The 15,616-nt window shown below is 49.5% G+C and overlaps 1 protein-coding gene across 1 annotated transcript in view; it reads left to right on the top strand.

Moving 5' to 3' along the window:
• LOC144095410 (phospholipid-transporting ATPase ABCA3-like) overlaps nt 1-15,616 on the top strand; it is a 96,788-nt gene that overhangs the window by 36,786 nt on the left and 44,386 nt on the right. Inside the window, exons 18-22 of the mRNA XM_077629160.1 lie at nt 6,637-6,894; nt 9,823-10,010; nt 10,644-10,871; nt 11,892-12,086; nt 13,117-13,238. Of these exons, the coding sequence (XP_077485286.1) occupies nt 6,637-6,894; nt 9,823-10,010; nt 10,644-10,871; nt 11,892-12,086; nt 13,117-13,238 (991 nt within the window). The remainder of the gene's footprint in view (nt 1-6,636; nt 6,895-9,822; nt 10,011-10,643; nt 10,872-11,891; nt 12,087-13,116; nt 13,239-15,616) is intronic.

Here is a 15,616-nt window from a genome sequence, read left to right as displayed (position 1 = left end):
TGAGTTTTGGTTTGAAGAACGCGCCATACTGCTTTTCAAGCCTCATGGACAAAGTGTTGCGGGGACAGGAAGAATTCGCTTTACCGTATTTAGACGACGTAGCGATATTCTCCGCATCCTGGTCTGAGCATATGGCACACTTGCGGGCAGTGCTAACCCGCCTGCGCGAAGCGGGCTTGACAGTCAAGGCTCCCAAGTGCCAATTAGCACAGGCCGAGGTTGTCTACCTCGGTCACGTGATTGGACAGGGTCGTCGCCGCCCTTCTGAATTAAAGGTGGCCGCTGTGCGAGACTTCCCGCAACCGCGCACGAAGACCGATATTCGGTCGTTCTTAGGTGTCGCCGGCTACTATCAGAGGTACATCCCCAGGTACTCCGAAATCGCGGCTCCCCAGACGGATGCTCTAAGAAAAACAGAGCCCCAAACAGTCGTCTGGAGCGAGACAAAGGAAAGAGCTTTTAGCGCCCTAAAGAGCGCCCTAACAAGCCAGCCTGTGCTACGATCGCCAGACTACACAAAAGGGTTCGTTGTTCAGTGCGATGCTAGTGAGCGAGGCATAGGCGTTGTACTGTGCCAACGGGAAAATGGAGAAGTGGAACACCCCGTCCTTTATGCTAGTCGTAAGCTGACCTGTCGTGAGCAGGCGTACAGCGCCACCGAGAAAGAGAGTGCGTCTCGTGTGGGCCGTTCAGAAATTGTCATGCTACCTAGCCGGCTCGAGGTTTATCATTGAGACGGATCACTGCCCTCTCCAATGGCTGCAGACCATCTCTCCCAAAAATGGCCGCCTCCTGCGCTGGAGCCTCGCTTTGCAACAATATTCCTTTGAGGTGCGCTACAAAAAGGGGAGTCTCAACGGTAACGCCGATGGCTTAAGTCGAAGCCCCTAACGTGGGAATCCGCCTCAGAGTTGTTTGTTACTGATGTTTTCTTCCTGAGGCAGGATTTTTAACATATTGCTTTTGTTTAGTGTTTCAAAGTGATTATGTGCTTTCTAGTGCAATTTTCCAATTTGTGGACGCGTTCTGAGTGCTGCTTGACTACTGTAAGGAACTAGGCAGTAGTATAAAAGGGGAAAGAGCCTGGCAGAGCTTAGTGAGGGTTGTCTCGTGCTTGCTGACTGAGCGGTTGCGTTTCGGCGTTGTTCTAACGCTTGCTGGGAACGAGCACAAAAATGGCAACTCTCCCGAAGTCACTTTGCAGTGTCCTGTGTGATCCTGAACCTGAGAACGAGGCCTTCTCTTTGCGCTGCGCTCAAGCAACGTCGAGGGACGACCGGTTTCGATTACGAGCATCATCGAGCGACATCCCTCCGGACAGCGGATGCAGTCCCCTGACCATCGGGATCTCCTTCTCCCGGTGGGGCGGTCTGTTACGTTTCGCCTACGACGCGCGGTATAGCCGGCGCGGATGCAACGGACGCCGGGGCTTCATTCAAAGTGGCGGTCATTTTGGGCCCGTTCAGTGCTGCCGTAACGCCTCCCGCCAAGCGCGTCCAGGCAGGTTTCAATGCCACGTGTCGTCGTGTGTGCGTGTGTGTGTGTGTGTGCATGTTGGTGCCCACGCTTGTCAAAGCGCGGCAGCCGGGGAGAGGAGCTCCCCAACTGGGAGGCGAGGAGGTCTGACCGGCGCCGGCCCGGCGGACGCGTCACTTCACGTCTCAACATGTCCGTGCGTCGCCGTCTATTGCGACTCATCCCAACACCCTCTCAATGCTAAGGCCTCTCCACCGGCCGCGTGACGTCACGCCAAGGGACCGTGCAGGCCCCGCGCTCCGCGATTTCAGCGCGCCGCGCCCGTCTGCACTATTCGGGTACTGCCGTACGTAGCTGCCTTATAAGTGATTCCTTCATTTTCATTTTTGTCGTTGCTGCAGAAAAGAAATTCGCTAGTTTGTGCGCGCCTTAGGCTATCATTTTATCTGCTTTATATATTTTTTTTATTGCAGAACACCTTATTGTCAAGAAAGTTCGAGCTGCTAATATAGTTTTTTATAATAAACAATTTAGCATACGGCCGCCAATTTCGCATTATTGGTCATTATAATAAAAAATTGATTAGTTAATTTCAATTAATCATCTAATTATTAGGTTCTATCACGTACATGATGTCTGCCGTGCGGTAAAATCCATCCGCACAGACCGCACATGCGTATATCTAGTTGTTAAAGTAGAAGTTCGTGAACATTGAAAAAAAAAACACCGTCTACTGCGCATTGTGTTAGTTTTATTCTGTATTGTGTTTTGCTTAAAGCTTTCACACACAGCAATAATGACACTCACAATAATGTTGCGCTGTTGAGTATTTGTACAGCTAATCTGACCCTTACAATAAAAAACGACGAGACACCAGCAATGAAGTGTGCGCAAAGCATTTTTATTGCTTGGGAATAAAACTTACTTCTTCTTAAGCGTTGCTGCTTTCCGGGCTGCGGCCTTCTGCTGCGCATTGTCTTGTATGGCATCATTTCTTAGTTTGCAAAAGTTGTTTAGAACAACGTTGGTTGCAACGCGTACTACCAAGCGCAGGAGAGTTTGTGCAGTGTGGCCATTTTCACATGTCTCAATGTCGTGTTCGTCCAGGAGGGAAATCGTCTGTGAAATCACGACACCACGTTGATTTCTACAGGAGAGAAAATCTTCCGCGGTTGCTCCAAAAGACAACTTCTCTGCAACTAGTTTAGTCATCAGTACCATGTGAACTGTGCATGGCTGGGGAAACTTCAGCCCTCCTCTCGACAGGTTAGCTATCATGGCAGTATTTTCCGCTTCGATCTCTCGATTTTCAATCACCAATGTGCTGAAGCAAGCAGAACATGAAAGCTTCTTTAAAGCAGCATGAGCAGCGTATCCTGCAATGTAGACAATAGCATCCATGTCAGAGTGGGCGTGTGTAATATCGTCGTCGCTGACAGCCACAGAAAAGTTGCATGGGACAAGATCCTCACTTACGTCTTCAAACTCTGTTTCCTCGCGTGGAAATGTCAAAAGTTTTTGAAGACGAAGCTTCTTCTCACATTCGTAGAGCTGACGCACGGAAATGTGGTACTGTGATCCTGCCAGCTGGCGGTAACGGCCGAACCGGTCTTCTAGCGCATCCGTCTGAAATTTGCCCAGCAGTACGTACTTGAAGTGAAGTTCTTCTAAGCAGTAGCGCGAGAGTTCTATTAGAGAATAGCATGTCAGTCGCAAAGCACTGTGAGTCTCTTTCGTCAGCGAGCCACTGGTGATGTTTATTCTTGCCCAAGCGTCCAACCAGTCCACAACGCCGCTCAGGAAAGCTAACTGTGTGTCATCAACAGACCTTACAGGGTCTTGCATGCTGTCCCTTAGCCTCTGGCCTTTGCAAGGGGTCTTAACATTGACTATTTGCCACCATGTGAGGATAACGTCAATGAAAAGAGCAGTCGACTCAGCTTGAGGAATCTTGAACGCGGAACCATGTGTCCTGAGGGCATTTGAAACAAACTGATTAATGACGTCGAGAGCGAGCTTTACATTTTGCCGCTCCATTGAGGTTGGATTCACGGCTTTTGCGTTCAGTCTGTAAGCAGCCTTCACAAGCGACGTCTTCTCTGAAGAATAAAGCTGCCGCACAGCTGCGAAAGAAGCAGCTTTCATACGAGGAGGCCCTTCGGGCATTGCTCCACTCAAGTCCATTTCAGGGAAATAGAGGCATGTTCCAGGGTTTTTCTGGTTAATCCAATTGTTCCTAATGCACTTCAAGAGATGCACAGGATCGACCACGTAGAAAAGAGGGCGAGCGTTATCGGCTGGATGGGGATAGACAATGCTCACCTGAGGACTTGTAGCAAATAACGACATCATCTTGCGGTTCAGAGCATTGTTGTCCGTTATCACAGCGATAATTTTGAGCCCCATTTTCTCAACATTAATGATTATGTTCTTAGCATGCTCGTGCAAAATTTCTGCGCTCAGTTTGCTCACAGGTAATATGTGAATGACGTCCTTGTTTGCAGAAAGGAGTGATTGTACCATGAACACATGGGCTGTTGCTGCTGGTTCCGTTGAATGAACCGACGATCCTACTATTGTGCCCCCTTTGTAGTCGAAGTATGGTTTTATGTGGATCTCATCGATCATCAGGGTCACTGTCTTCTCGTGGTCTTTCATTGATTTGACTCGTTCTCGGATGTAGGAGAGACAGTGCGGTTGATTTTGCTCCACAAGAGGGTCAGCTTTGTAATTTGAGCAAACACGGCGCAGTGTGGAAGGATGGGGCAGAATGATTCTTGATGCAGCTCTTGTGAAGTGATATGCGTGAGGAGAAATTGAATTCAAAATACTGGCGAATACCAGCAGCTCTGCGCTATACACATGCTGTTTCGCGAGGAGAAGCTCTATCTGCTCAACCAGAAATTTCAGCAAAGAAGACTGTTCTTTCGTCGTATCACTGTCCTCAATGAGGTCTGCAAGCAGTGAACCGACAAACTGCAATACTTTAGTATGTTTCGACTCTTTCGTCACCTCAGGTATATTATGCAAGCCTATCTCGAGTTCTTCTAGCAGCAAGGAGAGGCTGGAGGTGTCGCATACTTGAGCTGGCAGAATCCTGCCTGAAGGAAGCGACAGAAGCTTCACTCCATTCAAGAAAACAGAAAGTGACAGATCAGGGAGAACTACCAAGGCGCATTTCACATTAGGTGAAGGATCATTCTCGATGAGAAGGAACCTAACGCACTGCTCATCGACAGAAACGGTCCAGAATTTCGTGTTGCAGATTCCAGGCAACTTAGATTTGAACTCCTCGTAAGATGAAACTTTGTTTCTTTTCTGTTCAAGCTCATTAGACTGAAGTGACTTCCTCATAGCCTCCTGCAAAGCAGCGTTTTCCCTTCTTGCTTTTTTCGTCTCTGGCGATTCACTCCGTCCAGGCGTTGAGGACAAGTATTTTGGGCAGTTTGGAAAAACAGAAGGCGCAGCATCAATCTTCAACTGTAGCCTGTCACGCTTCACCTCTATTATTTTCCCTGTCAGTTCATCTTGGTGTGACAACGTCGTAATGAAGTCGCCTGCGTGGAAGTGCAGTTCACACACCTGCACGAGAAAATGAAGCAAGGCCATTCGCCATGACTCTCCATTGCCTAAAACACTAAGTAAAAAGAGTCTGAATAGTGAACAGCTTTTACATATTTACACAGCTTTTACACAAGCCTTATGCACATCCACAGAACTAAATGCTTCCTGGACAATTCATACATAAGTGTAAGAAGTGATATCATTGCCTACAAAGACAGCATGCCTTTCCGGGAGCGACAGCTCACAACTAAGATAATTACCAGCGCCTATTAAGCAATATTTCAGAGTCTTACCCTCGAATGCTCTGTAGGTGTGAAATCCTTCCGTGGAATGGCTCGCAACCAGGCTTTTCTTCGTACTTCGTCTCTTGGGAAGCAATAAACACGTACTTTGGGACCATTCTGGTAGTTCCCGCGGCACCCGGGAACACAGCACCGGCCCATGTTTCACGAAGTTGCACTCGCTACACGGCAGGCAATCAGTTTCCCATTCGTGCGCTAGCACAGGTACGCACGCCACACAAGAAACGGCCACACGAAACAGACACAGCCGTGCGAGGAGCGAACGGAAATGCACCCAACGCCAGGCTGAAAGACTCAAGCAGCAGCTAGACGCTCACTGCAAGACTGCGTTCGTGTCTGTGCTTGCCCGGGCAAGCGCGAGCACATCGAGGGAGACAACCGAGCGGAGCGGAGCCGCGCTTGGTGAGCAGCCTGACCGGACACTTGGCGTGACGTAGCGCGTGTGGAAAGGAGGGCCTGGAGAGGCCTGAAGAAAGTATTTAGAGGGTGTTGCTCATCCCAAGCCGTTCCTTCTTGCCCTCGACTCCGTGGGTATAAAAGCAGCTGCCCCGGACGCCAAAGAGAGACTTCGATTTCTTCCTTCGAGTAACGTGGTCGCCCTGACCGGCTGCTCTTTTGCGATGCCAGAATAAACAAGTTGTTCTGTTGCCAGTCGACTCATCCTTTGCCGGGACCTTCGGATGTTTCCAGCTGTGCCCCAGGCCGCCAGGCCAACGCTACCCTTGGGGCTTGCAACCCATTTGCAACAGGCCTTCGTCGTTTCGCAACGTCTGTCACCTCTCTTTCAAATTCAGACGTTCGGTGCGCAAGACGCGCGGAAGGGCGGGGTAAGATGTGCTCTGATGGCACTCAACTTACCCGAGGTTGTTTTCACCACGCTAACTGCTTGAGCTGCTTGCTCGCTTATAACGCGATAGCGTTACAGGTCCTATCCGACGAAAAATCCGCCGGTGTCACGAAATGCCCATTGGTACACAGGGTCGTGACGTCACAACCGTATTACCTCGCGCGGGTAATTGAAACTGCTAACAACGATCGCACAGTACAACATTGATGACGTCGCTGCGCAACTCCTCATTGGTCTAACAGGGTCGTGTGGTTATCTCATCAGCATTATGCAGATGCTTCCAAATGAAGAAAATCAATTGCGCTACCCCTCAACCGCTCAGTGCGATAGTTTTGGGGCTTGATGCCATCACCTCGTACCGCGTAGCAACGCTACCGCATAGCATTTTCCTCCCAGAACTTCCGACACGGGCCTTCGCTGTGACACTGCGCGCCCTTCTCGGTGCAGGTCTGGTGGGCGCCCTGGAACCCGTGATTATGCACTACACCGCGACGGTGGCCGAGGCTCAGCTGGTGTCGTTGGTGCCGCAGGTGATGGACTTGCTGCTGCGCAGCGTGCCCACCTTCACGCTCACGCGCGCAATATCCAAGCTGCTGCGGCTGCGGCGCGAGAACTACGTCTGCGTCACCGGCGGAGAGTTCCTCAGACACGCCTGCCGCCACGTCGAGCTGGGACGCACGCTCTCGCTCAAGTACTGTTGCAAAGGTACGCCGGGCCACCGTCGTACGGCGCTACGACAGCGATACGTGCTCGCATCGAGGAAGGAGACGACGCGAGCAGCCCTTCGAATCCTGTGGCCAGCGAGAAAAGCGGGGCGGCAGTCCCGTGGTTTTGGCGCGATAGTGTTAAAGGCGCCGTTCTCCAGAAAATCCGGTGTCAGGCGTTCTCGCCGTTGTGAGCGAAAAATCACGGGCATGGCTTTGGAAAGTGGTTCCTAGAGAGAAACCTAGGAGGCAGATGGGCCACCTGAGTCACGTGACCTTGCGGCGCCATCACAACCTGCCCACCGGATTGCGAGCAAACTGCCCACCGCGGAGGGTGGCAGTTAAACTTCAAAGCAGGCAGCACCTGCCAACGCAGGGCAGTGGCGCGCCTCTTAACCGCGGCGCCACGGCAGCAGGAGGGGTATGAGCAGGGATCTATGAATGTAGAGAGTGACTTTCTGCATATATGAGGATTAACCCAGTTAATTATCGCGTCCTACCCTAAAGGCGGAGCATAACTGTCCCTTCGGATTTTGCGGGTCGTCTTATGAACGTACTCAAACTGCGTTGTAGCTGCTATAGCAGGAACGCATGTAGCGCTTCCGGGTGGTTGTTTTGGAGAGAGGGAAACAAGAAAGGAACAGTATTTTTAAAGGATCAAAAATTTTCTCAAGTGCTTTCCTTTCGACGGTAATCTCATTTTAGCATCGACCAGAAGAGCCGCCTAGTATAGTTACTATGGCGGAGTATAATTGAACTTCCGGTTGCAGAAAGGGGACGTGACGGACCCTCTTGTTTTCATTTCCTTTTCTCTTCGAGTCTACCGTGTTAGCGAAGTAAGTGCGGCAGATTTTGAAGCTCGGCTCCCTGCCGCTTCTTTGGGTTTCGCCCCGCGCTTTCTTGCGTGCCGCGTGCTGAGACATTTTATTCGCGCCATGGCCTCTGCGTATTTGAGAACAAACGAATGAATATCCGGGCGGGAACAAAGAGAGAGAAATAAACTTGGACAAGATGTTTTAGCAACAGCTCCGATTGCAGCGATGAGGCGTTTTTTTAATGCGATAGCGTTAAGGACTCGTTCAGCCGGAAACCCACCGTCGTCGTCGGCGGCAGCCGCGTAAGCGAAAAATCCCCAGAAAAGTAGCTGGCACTTGTGAGACCCAGGTTGTTCTTCCGGAGCAACCTTACCGCGGTAGCGTTACGGCTCCTGCACTGCAAAAAGCGCAAAGGTTGGCAGGCGCCGCGTGACTTCGTGACCTCATCCCAACCTGTCCGCCGGATTGTGAGCAAACTGCCGATTGTGTCAGGTAGCACCTAGATTAGTGATTGGTCGCGACAGCTTGCTCGGGGATGAGCAACCGGGTCTCACAAGCGCCACCTGTTGGACGGACAGTGGCACATCGTTTAAACGCTGCGCCCCAGGGTGGTAAGAGGACTCCGAGGGATGCATGAGTGTAATGTAGAGAATGACCAATTCTGCATGTATGGGCATATATGCAGAACCTGCAGGTAACAGAGGAGGAGTATTTGCGTGGGAGGGATCTATAATACTATCGCATTGTGCTCTTAAGTGCATATATATAGGTTAAGTGCTATGTGAAGGTGAAATAAAGAACAGTCTGCAAAGTAATAGTCAAACCGGACCCCAGGCTGCTGAAAGCTATCCCGTCATACCCTTCAGCGAGAGCTTAAATCGCCTCAATTTTGTCATCTTTTGTAGCGATAGCCACATTACGGTAGCGTTTCGAGCCTTCAGTGTGGCGGCGCCGCCATCCTGTGGCTGCCACGCCACCCCGTGGCGGCGCCGCCCCACTGTCACGTGGCTGATCACGTGGTACGGAGCAGCTGCCGGCGAAACCGAGCTGCCACAGCTGTGCGCATGCGCTTTGTCAATGGGGACGAAGATGAAGAAGGGACGCCCAGAGAAACGGAGCGGCGAAAGACTGACTTTGCAATTCAACTGATCAAGTTCTACCCGGTCAGCTGTAGCTATCGCGTCACTCCAGGGTTAACCAGAGCTAAAGCACCACCAATTCTTTTTTAGACACGTTCCGTGGGGCATCTGCGCTGCTTGGGATAACGATGGTTTCTACATAGTGTTGTAGCCACTGAGTGGTAAAAAAAACGTCCCCAAATGGTGTGGATAGCTCTGTGCAGCTAGGGTTCGTACTTTGTTTTGTCCCAAGCGAACAAAAGAGAAAAAGTGGGTCAGGCCTTTACGCGGGCTGCGCCTCTGGTCTCTGTGCCTGCGAACTTCTGACTGGCGTTAGCCCTTACACTACCGGCCCCAACTCATTCTGAATTGGGATTGAAGGGTGGCGAGAAAGTTTTTTCATGACGGTGTTTTTGCCTTGAAATATACTTTACCAGTGCAATAGTCAGGAGGATTTTATTTAATTTATTTAAATTCAGTTGAATTCAGTGCAGTTAACTTTTGCAGAAAAAAAACTGGAGTGTCTCCTGGGCTAAAAGCTGCTTCAGAAGCTTGACTGAGGCCCAGGAAAGCCGGCCTGAGCATACTGCGACAAATAATTACAGATCATTTTCATCTTCGGTTACGTTGGATTCCAGCGCAAGGTTCTTGCGTGACGTCACAGTCGAGTCGTTACAGCATCGTTGGTCAACTGGGCGCTGAAATCTCAGGCGCGAGAAGTCGTCAGCAATTAAAGCGTTAGCGCCTGCGCCGGAAACCGGCAAGCACCCTGTCACCTCCCAAGTCAGCGTTTTTTTTTAATTTGCAGCGAATTTCTGTTCTGCTCGGATTACGCGTCAAACAAAGCCGATTGACGTGAGCATGAAAATGTCAAGTCACTGTATGGCCAGCCTAAAAAATTATACTCTGCCACGTACTCAATGCCTGATGGCTGGCATCCATATCTACACATACGTTGGGAAAATAAATGACATTATTTTCTAATCAACAACGCAGCCCTGCCTTCGCGCAACGGCACCGGCACCGCCGAGGGCCGCCAGACAATGGTGGAGCCGCACGAGCTCTCGGGCGCCGTCATGGTCGAGGTGTACGTGATGCTGGCGGAGGCCGTCATGCTGCTCGCCGTCGTGGTCATCATGGACGCCACTGCCTACGGCCGCCTGCGCAGGAGGCTGCTCAGATCGGTATGCGAGTGCGCAGGCTCGATACTGGCCGCAGCGGTCGAATTTCGATGGAGACGAATTTCTAGAGGCCCGTGTACTGCGCGGTGTCAGGGCACGTTAAAGAACCCCAGGTGGTCTAAATTTCCGGAGCCCGGCATCCCTCATAGCCCGAGTCGCTTTGGGACGTTAAACCCGCATTAGCCATGAACCAATGCACGTTATGCCGCAGGGTAACCTAGGCTTAGCACGGGTTTAAGCCTAAAAGCTTTCTCGGTATTTCGTCGAAGGAACGGCACGGGTTCCTCTTGGGCGCAATGGATGAGAAGAGGCAGCAGAAAGGCGTTGATTCTCTGCCCTCCTTCCCTTAGAAAACCTTTTTAGACCGTCCATTGAGTGTCCATAGAATTCGTCAATAAAGTCAGTAGACGTGCTACAGACAAACCGCGTAAACTGGTCTGTAGACAATACAAATCCCATAGACAATCATAGACAATCTATAGATGTATGGATGTGCACAGCCTAGGAGTAAAGCAATGGAAATATCTCTAGCAAGGCAACAGTGTCTATGAGAAGTCTATAGAAAGCGTATGGAGCATTTTTATGTGGTTGTGGTTTATGTGGTGTGTGGGTAACCCTGTGCGGTTGCCGACGCAGGTGGGTCGGCGGAGCGAGACCGGAGACTCGCCGGCCGAGTGCCAGGAGGGGCCGCGCCTCACCACGTCACCGCTAGACTCGGACGTGACCCACGAGGCCCAGCTGGTCGACAGGCTCTGCGCGGGCCCCTTGCCGCCCGAGTACGCGCTCGTGGTGCGGAAGCTGACCAAGACCTTCGGCCTCTGCCGAGGGGTCAGCAACATCAGCTTCGCCCTCAAGCGCGGACAGGTATGCGCTATACGCACGGGACCACGCAGCTTCTGGAATTGCCTTCGTGGACAAGGCACGCCTCGGTCAGCGGGAATTTCTCAGTGAATGCCTCTCAGCCGCCACAAAACTGCGACTGCGAACTTAGTAAATTTTCTCGATTAGTGTGTGGTGCGAAACGTGGATTCAGCTTCTGAATGATAATCACGCATTGGCAGCGGTTATTATGCGGTCTTGTCGATATTAAGATGAATCCGTGAAATTTGTATTTCTGTAGTCGATAAGGTTCCATAAATATTAATAAACCACATTATTTTAAATGTCTGCCTTAAGAAATGACCTTATTCCTGCAGCCGTACCAACTTTGTCGGCCCACTAGCCAAGCCAGATACGAAGTTCGCACTTACCGGAGTCCTCACGGTCGATGAGCGATCGAGACGTCTGTTTTGCCTCTAAGGAATTTTGAGAAACTATGAGCGCGATGGGCTGTGTCCTTGAACTCCCTATAAATTTCACTTTAGAGCGCAGTGGATTTTCGCACGCTACAGCAGCAACACTCTTACGCAACTTGCTTAGCCCTCAAGATGTCATCGCAGCTTCCATGCTCGCTGCAGCACACAAACTTCCGCCTTCGCTCCGAGTTAAGACACGTGGTGATCCAAAAGGCGATGGTTGTCCTCCGGATACGTGTAAGACAGTAGGTTGGCCCCGCGGTTATTGGTGTGAGCAACTGCGGCAGTTTATCAGAAGGCAAGCAGAGGTAACACAATCGGCATTTTGTACACGAATGATGGCATCAGAGAGCGTCTAAAGACAGCGCGAAATAACACGGACGGAGCCACACGACTGGACAGGGTGGGCGGCAGTTTTCAACTCTATTAAGAAACAAGGCAAAATATGGTATATGTAGTCAGCAGGCAAGTGGGCGCGTTGCAAACAAGGCACTTGCCAAGACAAGCAGCACATAAAAACTAGGCCTTACGTCAACTGGGTCAGACAAGAGTGGACGCCGAGAGAACGCATTTCTCTCTGACGGTTCAGTGCCTGGGCATTATCGGCGTGACCGGGGCGGGCAAGACGGAACTGATGCAGCAGCTCACCGGCCTGTCGGAGGGCTCGTCGGGCGACGTCTACCTGGACTCCCTGTCGCTGTCTCGCACGCCCAAGGAGTATGCCTCCAAGCTCGGCTACTGCCCGGACGCCCTCGGCCTGCCCGACCACCTGACCGGCCGAGAGGTGAATGCGACACGACGACCACGGTGGCGCGTCGTACGGGGCCCGTAATCTGGTCGCATCTGACGGCGCATAATGCTCCTCCCCTCGGTCGCTGTGTACTGTAATTGAACGCAAGTTGACGGCAGCAATGCCGCTACTTCTTGCGTCTCACACGTGGCCACACTGCGTTCGTATGACCGCCATTTGGGGGCCCATTTCTGAGTAACGAAAGTTTTTTTCTTTAATGTCCCAATGCGACTCGGGCTATGGGACGTCGTAGTGAAGGGCTCCATAAATTTCGATCACCTGGGGTTCTTTAACGTACACTGACATCGCACAGTACACGGGCGTCTAGAATTTCGCCTCCATCGTAATTCGACTGCCGCGGCCTTGATGGAACCCGCGTCTTTCGGGTCAGCAGCCCCATAACCACTGAGCCGCCGCGGAGGCTAAAAAAGAAGGAAAGCGTTGAAAAGTACAAAGCATACCGATCGTGGCCTTTCGTTAGACCGCAAGTCATGTCTGTTGGGATTCCGTTCTTCCCTTGCTACCCGCCCACCACGCTTGAAGTACTTCACGGGCCGTACAGCAGAACGATGTGGGTGTTTAGCTGTGACCGGCGGCAGAGCGAACGTGTTCAGTAACGCGAGGGATTTCGATTAAGCCTGGGTAAAAGATTGCTGGAAAGCTCCGGCTGGTCTCGTCCATGGGGGTGTAAAAACATACGCGGAGTATTGAAATGGCGATTAGACGCTTGCGCGATTATGTGCCTTTCCGGCCTTAAACAATCTGTTCCGAAAGGGTGGATATCAGCACGGCGGTGTAATCGGTAGCATTAAAGAACATTACAGTGATACGCGAGTACTGTCGAAGCACGATTTTTTTTTAGCAAACCTCGTTTTCCCAGGCATAAGCCATTTCAGCTTGATAACGTTTTATGCCAGATCGCTGTTGCGACGTTGGGCTAGCAATAGTATCCTACATACCGTTTCAGAGATGAGCGGTCGCTGTTTATGCAGAATAATCCTGATGTGCGACGCTAATTTCGCAGATCATCGAGCTCTTCTGCGTCCTGCGTGGGTTCTGCTTGGATGACACGAAAGCGATGGTGAAGAACTTGCTGCGCATTATGGAGCTCTCCAGCGTCGCCAACGACATCACCAGGAGCTACACGTGAGTGTCTCTCGTGGGCGTCACACATAGTGATCGTCATGAGAAAAGCTCACTCCACCGCATGACAAAATCTGCCCCCTTTGACTTCCACTTGCGCCTACGTTTGCTTTCACGCTCTCAGAACTGATAGCCACGTAGATGGCGATGACTATCCTATTGCTTGCGCCAATTGAGTGAAATAAGAATTGACCGCCACCGTACGATAGCGCAAACAGTTCTAAGATGGGCGACTGAGGCACTGCTACGCGTCGCAAATGTTGTTTGAATCTGCATTTTTCTCACGGCTGCTCTGCGAATGCGCGCGCCTCTCCTCCAGCTGGACTGGTTGAAAACCGCCGGTTCGTACTGCGCATGCGCAGCTCAGGTTAGCGACTGGCGCCACATATCGGGTGTAGTTCGTGCCCCACATGATGGGATCAGCGCCTGCTTCTCCCATCACAGCCTCCCACGTGCGCTTGCTTTCATTTAGTTCTCGCCCCACTCTCCAGAGGGCGCCACTTCCTGTGAAAGAGGCGGATATGCGCTGTTCTTTCGGTTTTGTGCGAAAAAAAGCGCTGGATTTGATTTGATTTGCTTTGATTTATTTCCGTCAAAGCGCCAGGGGGTCGAACAAAAGTGAAAAATAGTTCACTTGACGAGGTTCAAGCCCCTGTGTACAAGGCATACAGTGGTTGTACAACATATTTACATATATTGCCCTTAATTTTCAGCACAAACTTTATACAGAAAATAGAGGTGCAAAGCCACTGCATGAAGTGAAGCTAACATAATAAAATAAGAATATACTGCATTTTCATGTCGGAAGATTGCATAAGCCCAATACATATATAGAGGATACAAAAAATACATCGTCATTATACAATTCCTAGTGAAGGTAACATCTCTATTATAACGCAAAAAAAGTCTCCAACATTTACATGCCAATATTTTCTAAATTGATATTATGACTTGTGCAGATAGCTAAGTAACTATGGAAGAGAATACTCTTAAATGTTTGATGGCTAAAATTTGTACGTAAAAAGGGAAACTTCCAAATTTCTGGCGACCGAGATGTCAACCTACCTTCTCTTAAACTTAAGTTTGCTAGGAATGGAATAAGGGCCTCCTCGCTATGGAGATCTTGTTTATATATTCTGGCCAAGGTGAAATAATAAAGGCTATGTATGGACAGTATTTGGAACTTCGTGAAAAGGCTGCGATGAATCGAACGGCTTTCTTTTGTAGAGTGTGAATTTGATTTAAATTTGTAAATGTATGTTACCTCAAACAAGAAAACAGTAATTCACATTAGACATAAATAATGCATTAAACAAATGAAATTTGACAAGAGGAGGTAATAAACATTTGAATTTAGCTAGTAAACCCACGGTCCTTGAAATTCGAGAAATGACGGTATTTACATGGACATCCGAGAACATATGTTTATAAAAATATGCACCAAGAGTTATAACTGTATCGACAACTTCTATTGCTGTGTGACCAATAGATAAATTGATACTTTGCGTCAATGTAGACCGTCTTGGGGTGAAAATTACTGCCGCTGTTATTTTTCCATTTAGTTGCAACGAATTTAACGTGCTCCATAAATTTAAATCGCTGAGAGCTCTGTTTATATCACTTTCTAGGCAATTATAACTATCACTACGAAACGACAAGGAGGCGTCATGAGCATATATTACAAGCTTTGCAACCGAGGTGATATTTGTGATATAATTAATGTAAAATTAAATGGTAAAGGTCCCAGGATGCTTCCTTGATGTACTACTGACAAAACTCTTTTATGGGTCGAGAAATGTTTGCCTGTTGCTACACATTGCTTTCGATTTTGCAAGTATGATGTCATTAATGCGAATGGGGTTCGCGGTATGCCATATAGTTCTTTCTTTATTAGTGTTAGGTGATTGAGACTGTCGAATGCCTTAGAAAAGTCAATGTAGAAACCCGCTGCAATTTTCTTATCCTCAAATTCTTTCAAGGTTATTTCTTTTTGTGCTAAAGGTGCCACTTCTGCAGATCTTCCTTTACGGAATCCAAATTGGGATGCACTGATAAGATCATATTTATTTGCAAATTTTGTTATTCTCAAGTGCGTTATTTTTTCAAAGCCTTTTGAAAATACTGGCAAGATCGAAATGGGGCGGTAATCATGAAATGAATTTTTGTCACCTGATTTAAATATTGCTATTACTTTGGATATTTGCATTCCGTCCGGGAAGATACCTGTTGAAAGTGAGATTATATATATGTGTAAGCTGCGGCGATATTAAGTGAAGAACATATTTGACAGGAATTATTTTAATATTGTCAATGTCAGTAACATTGCTATTTCTAAGCGATAAAAACACTGTGCAGAGTTTACTCTCACTTGTTGGTTCTAA

This window comes from Amblyomma americanum, chromosome 6, assembly GCF_052857255.1.
Source record: "Amblyomma americanum isolate KBUSLIRL-KWMA chromosome 6, ASM5285725v1, whole genome shotgun sequence".
Lineage (NCBI taxonomy): Eukaryota > Metazoa > Arthropoda > Arachnida > Ixodida > Ixodidae > Amblyomma > Amblyomma americanum.
Note: the sequence above shows the minus strand (reverse complement) of the source record. Positions and strands in the feature narration are given on the sequence as shown.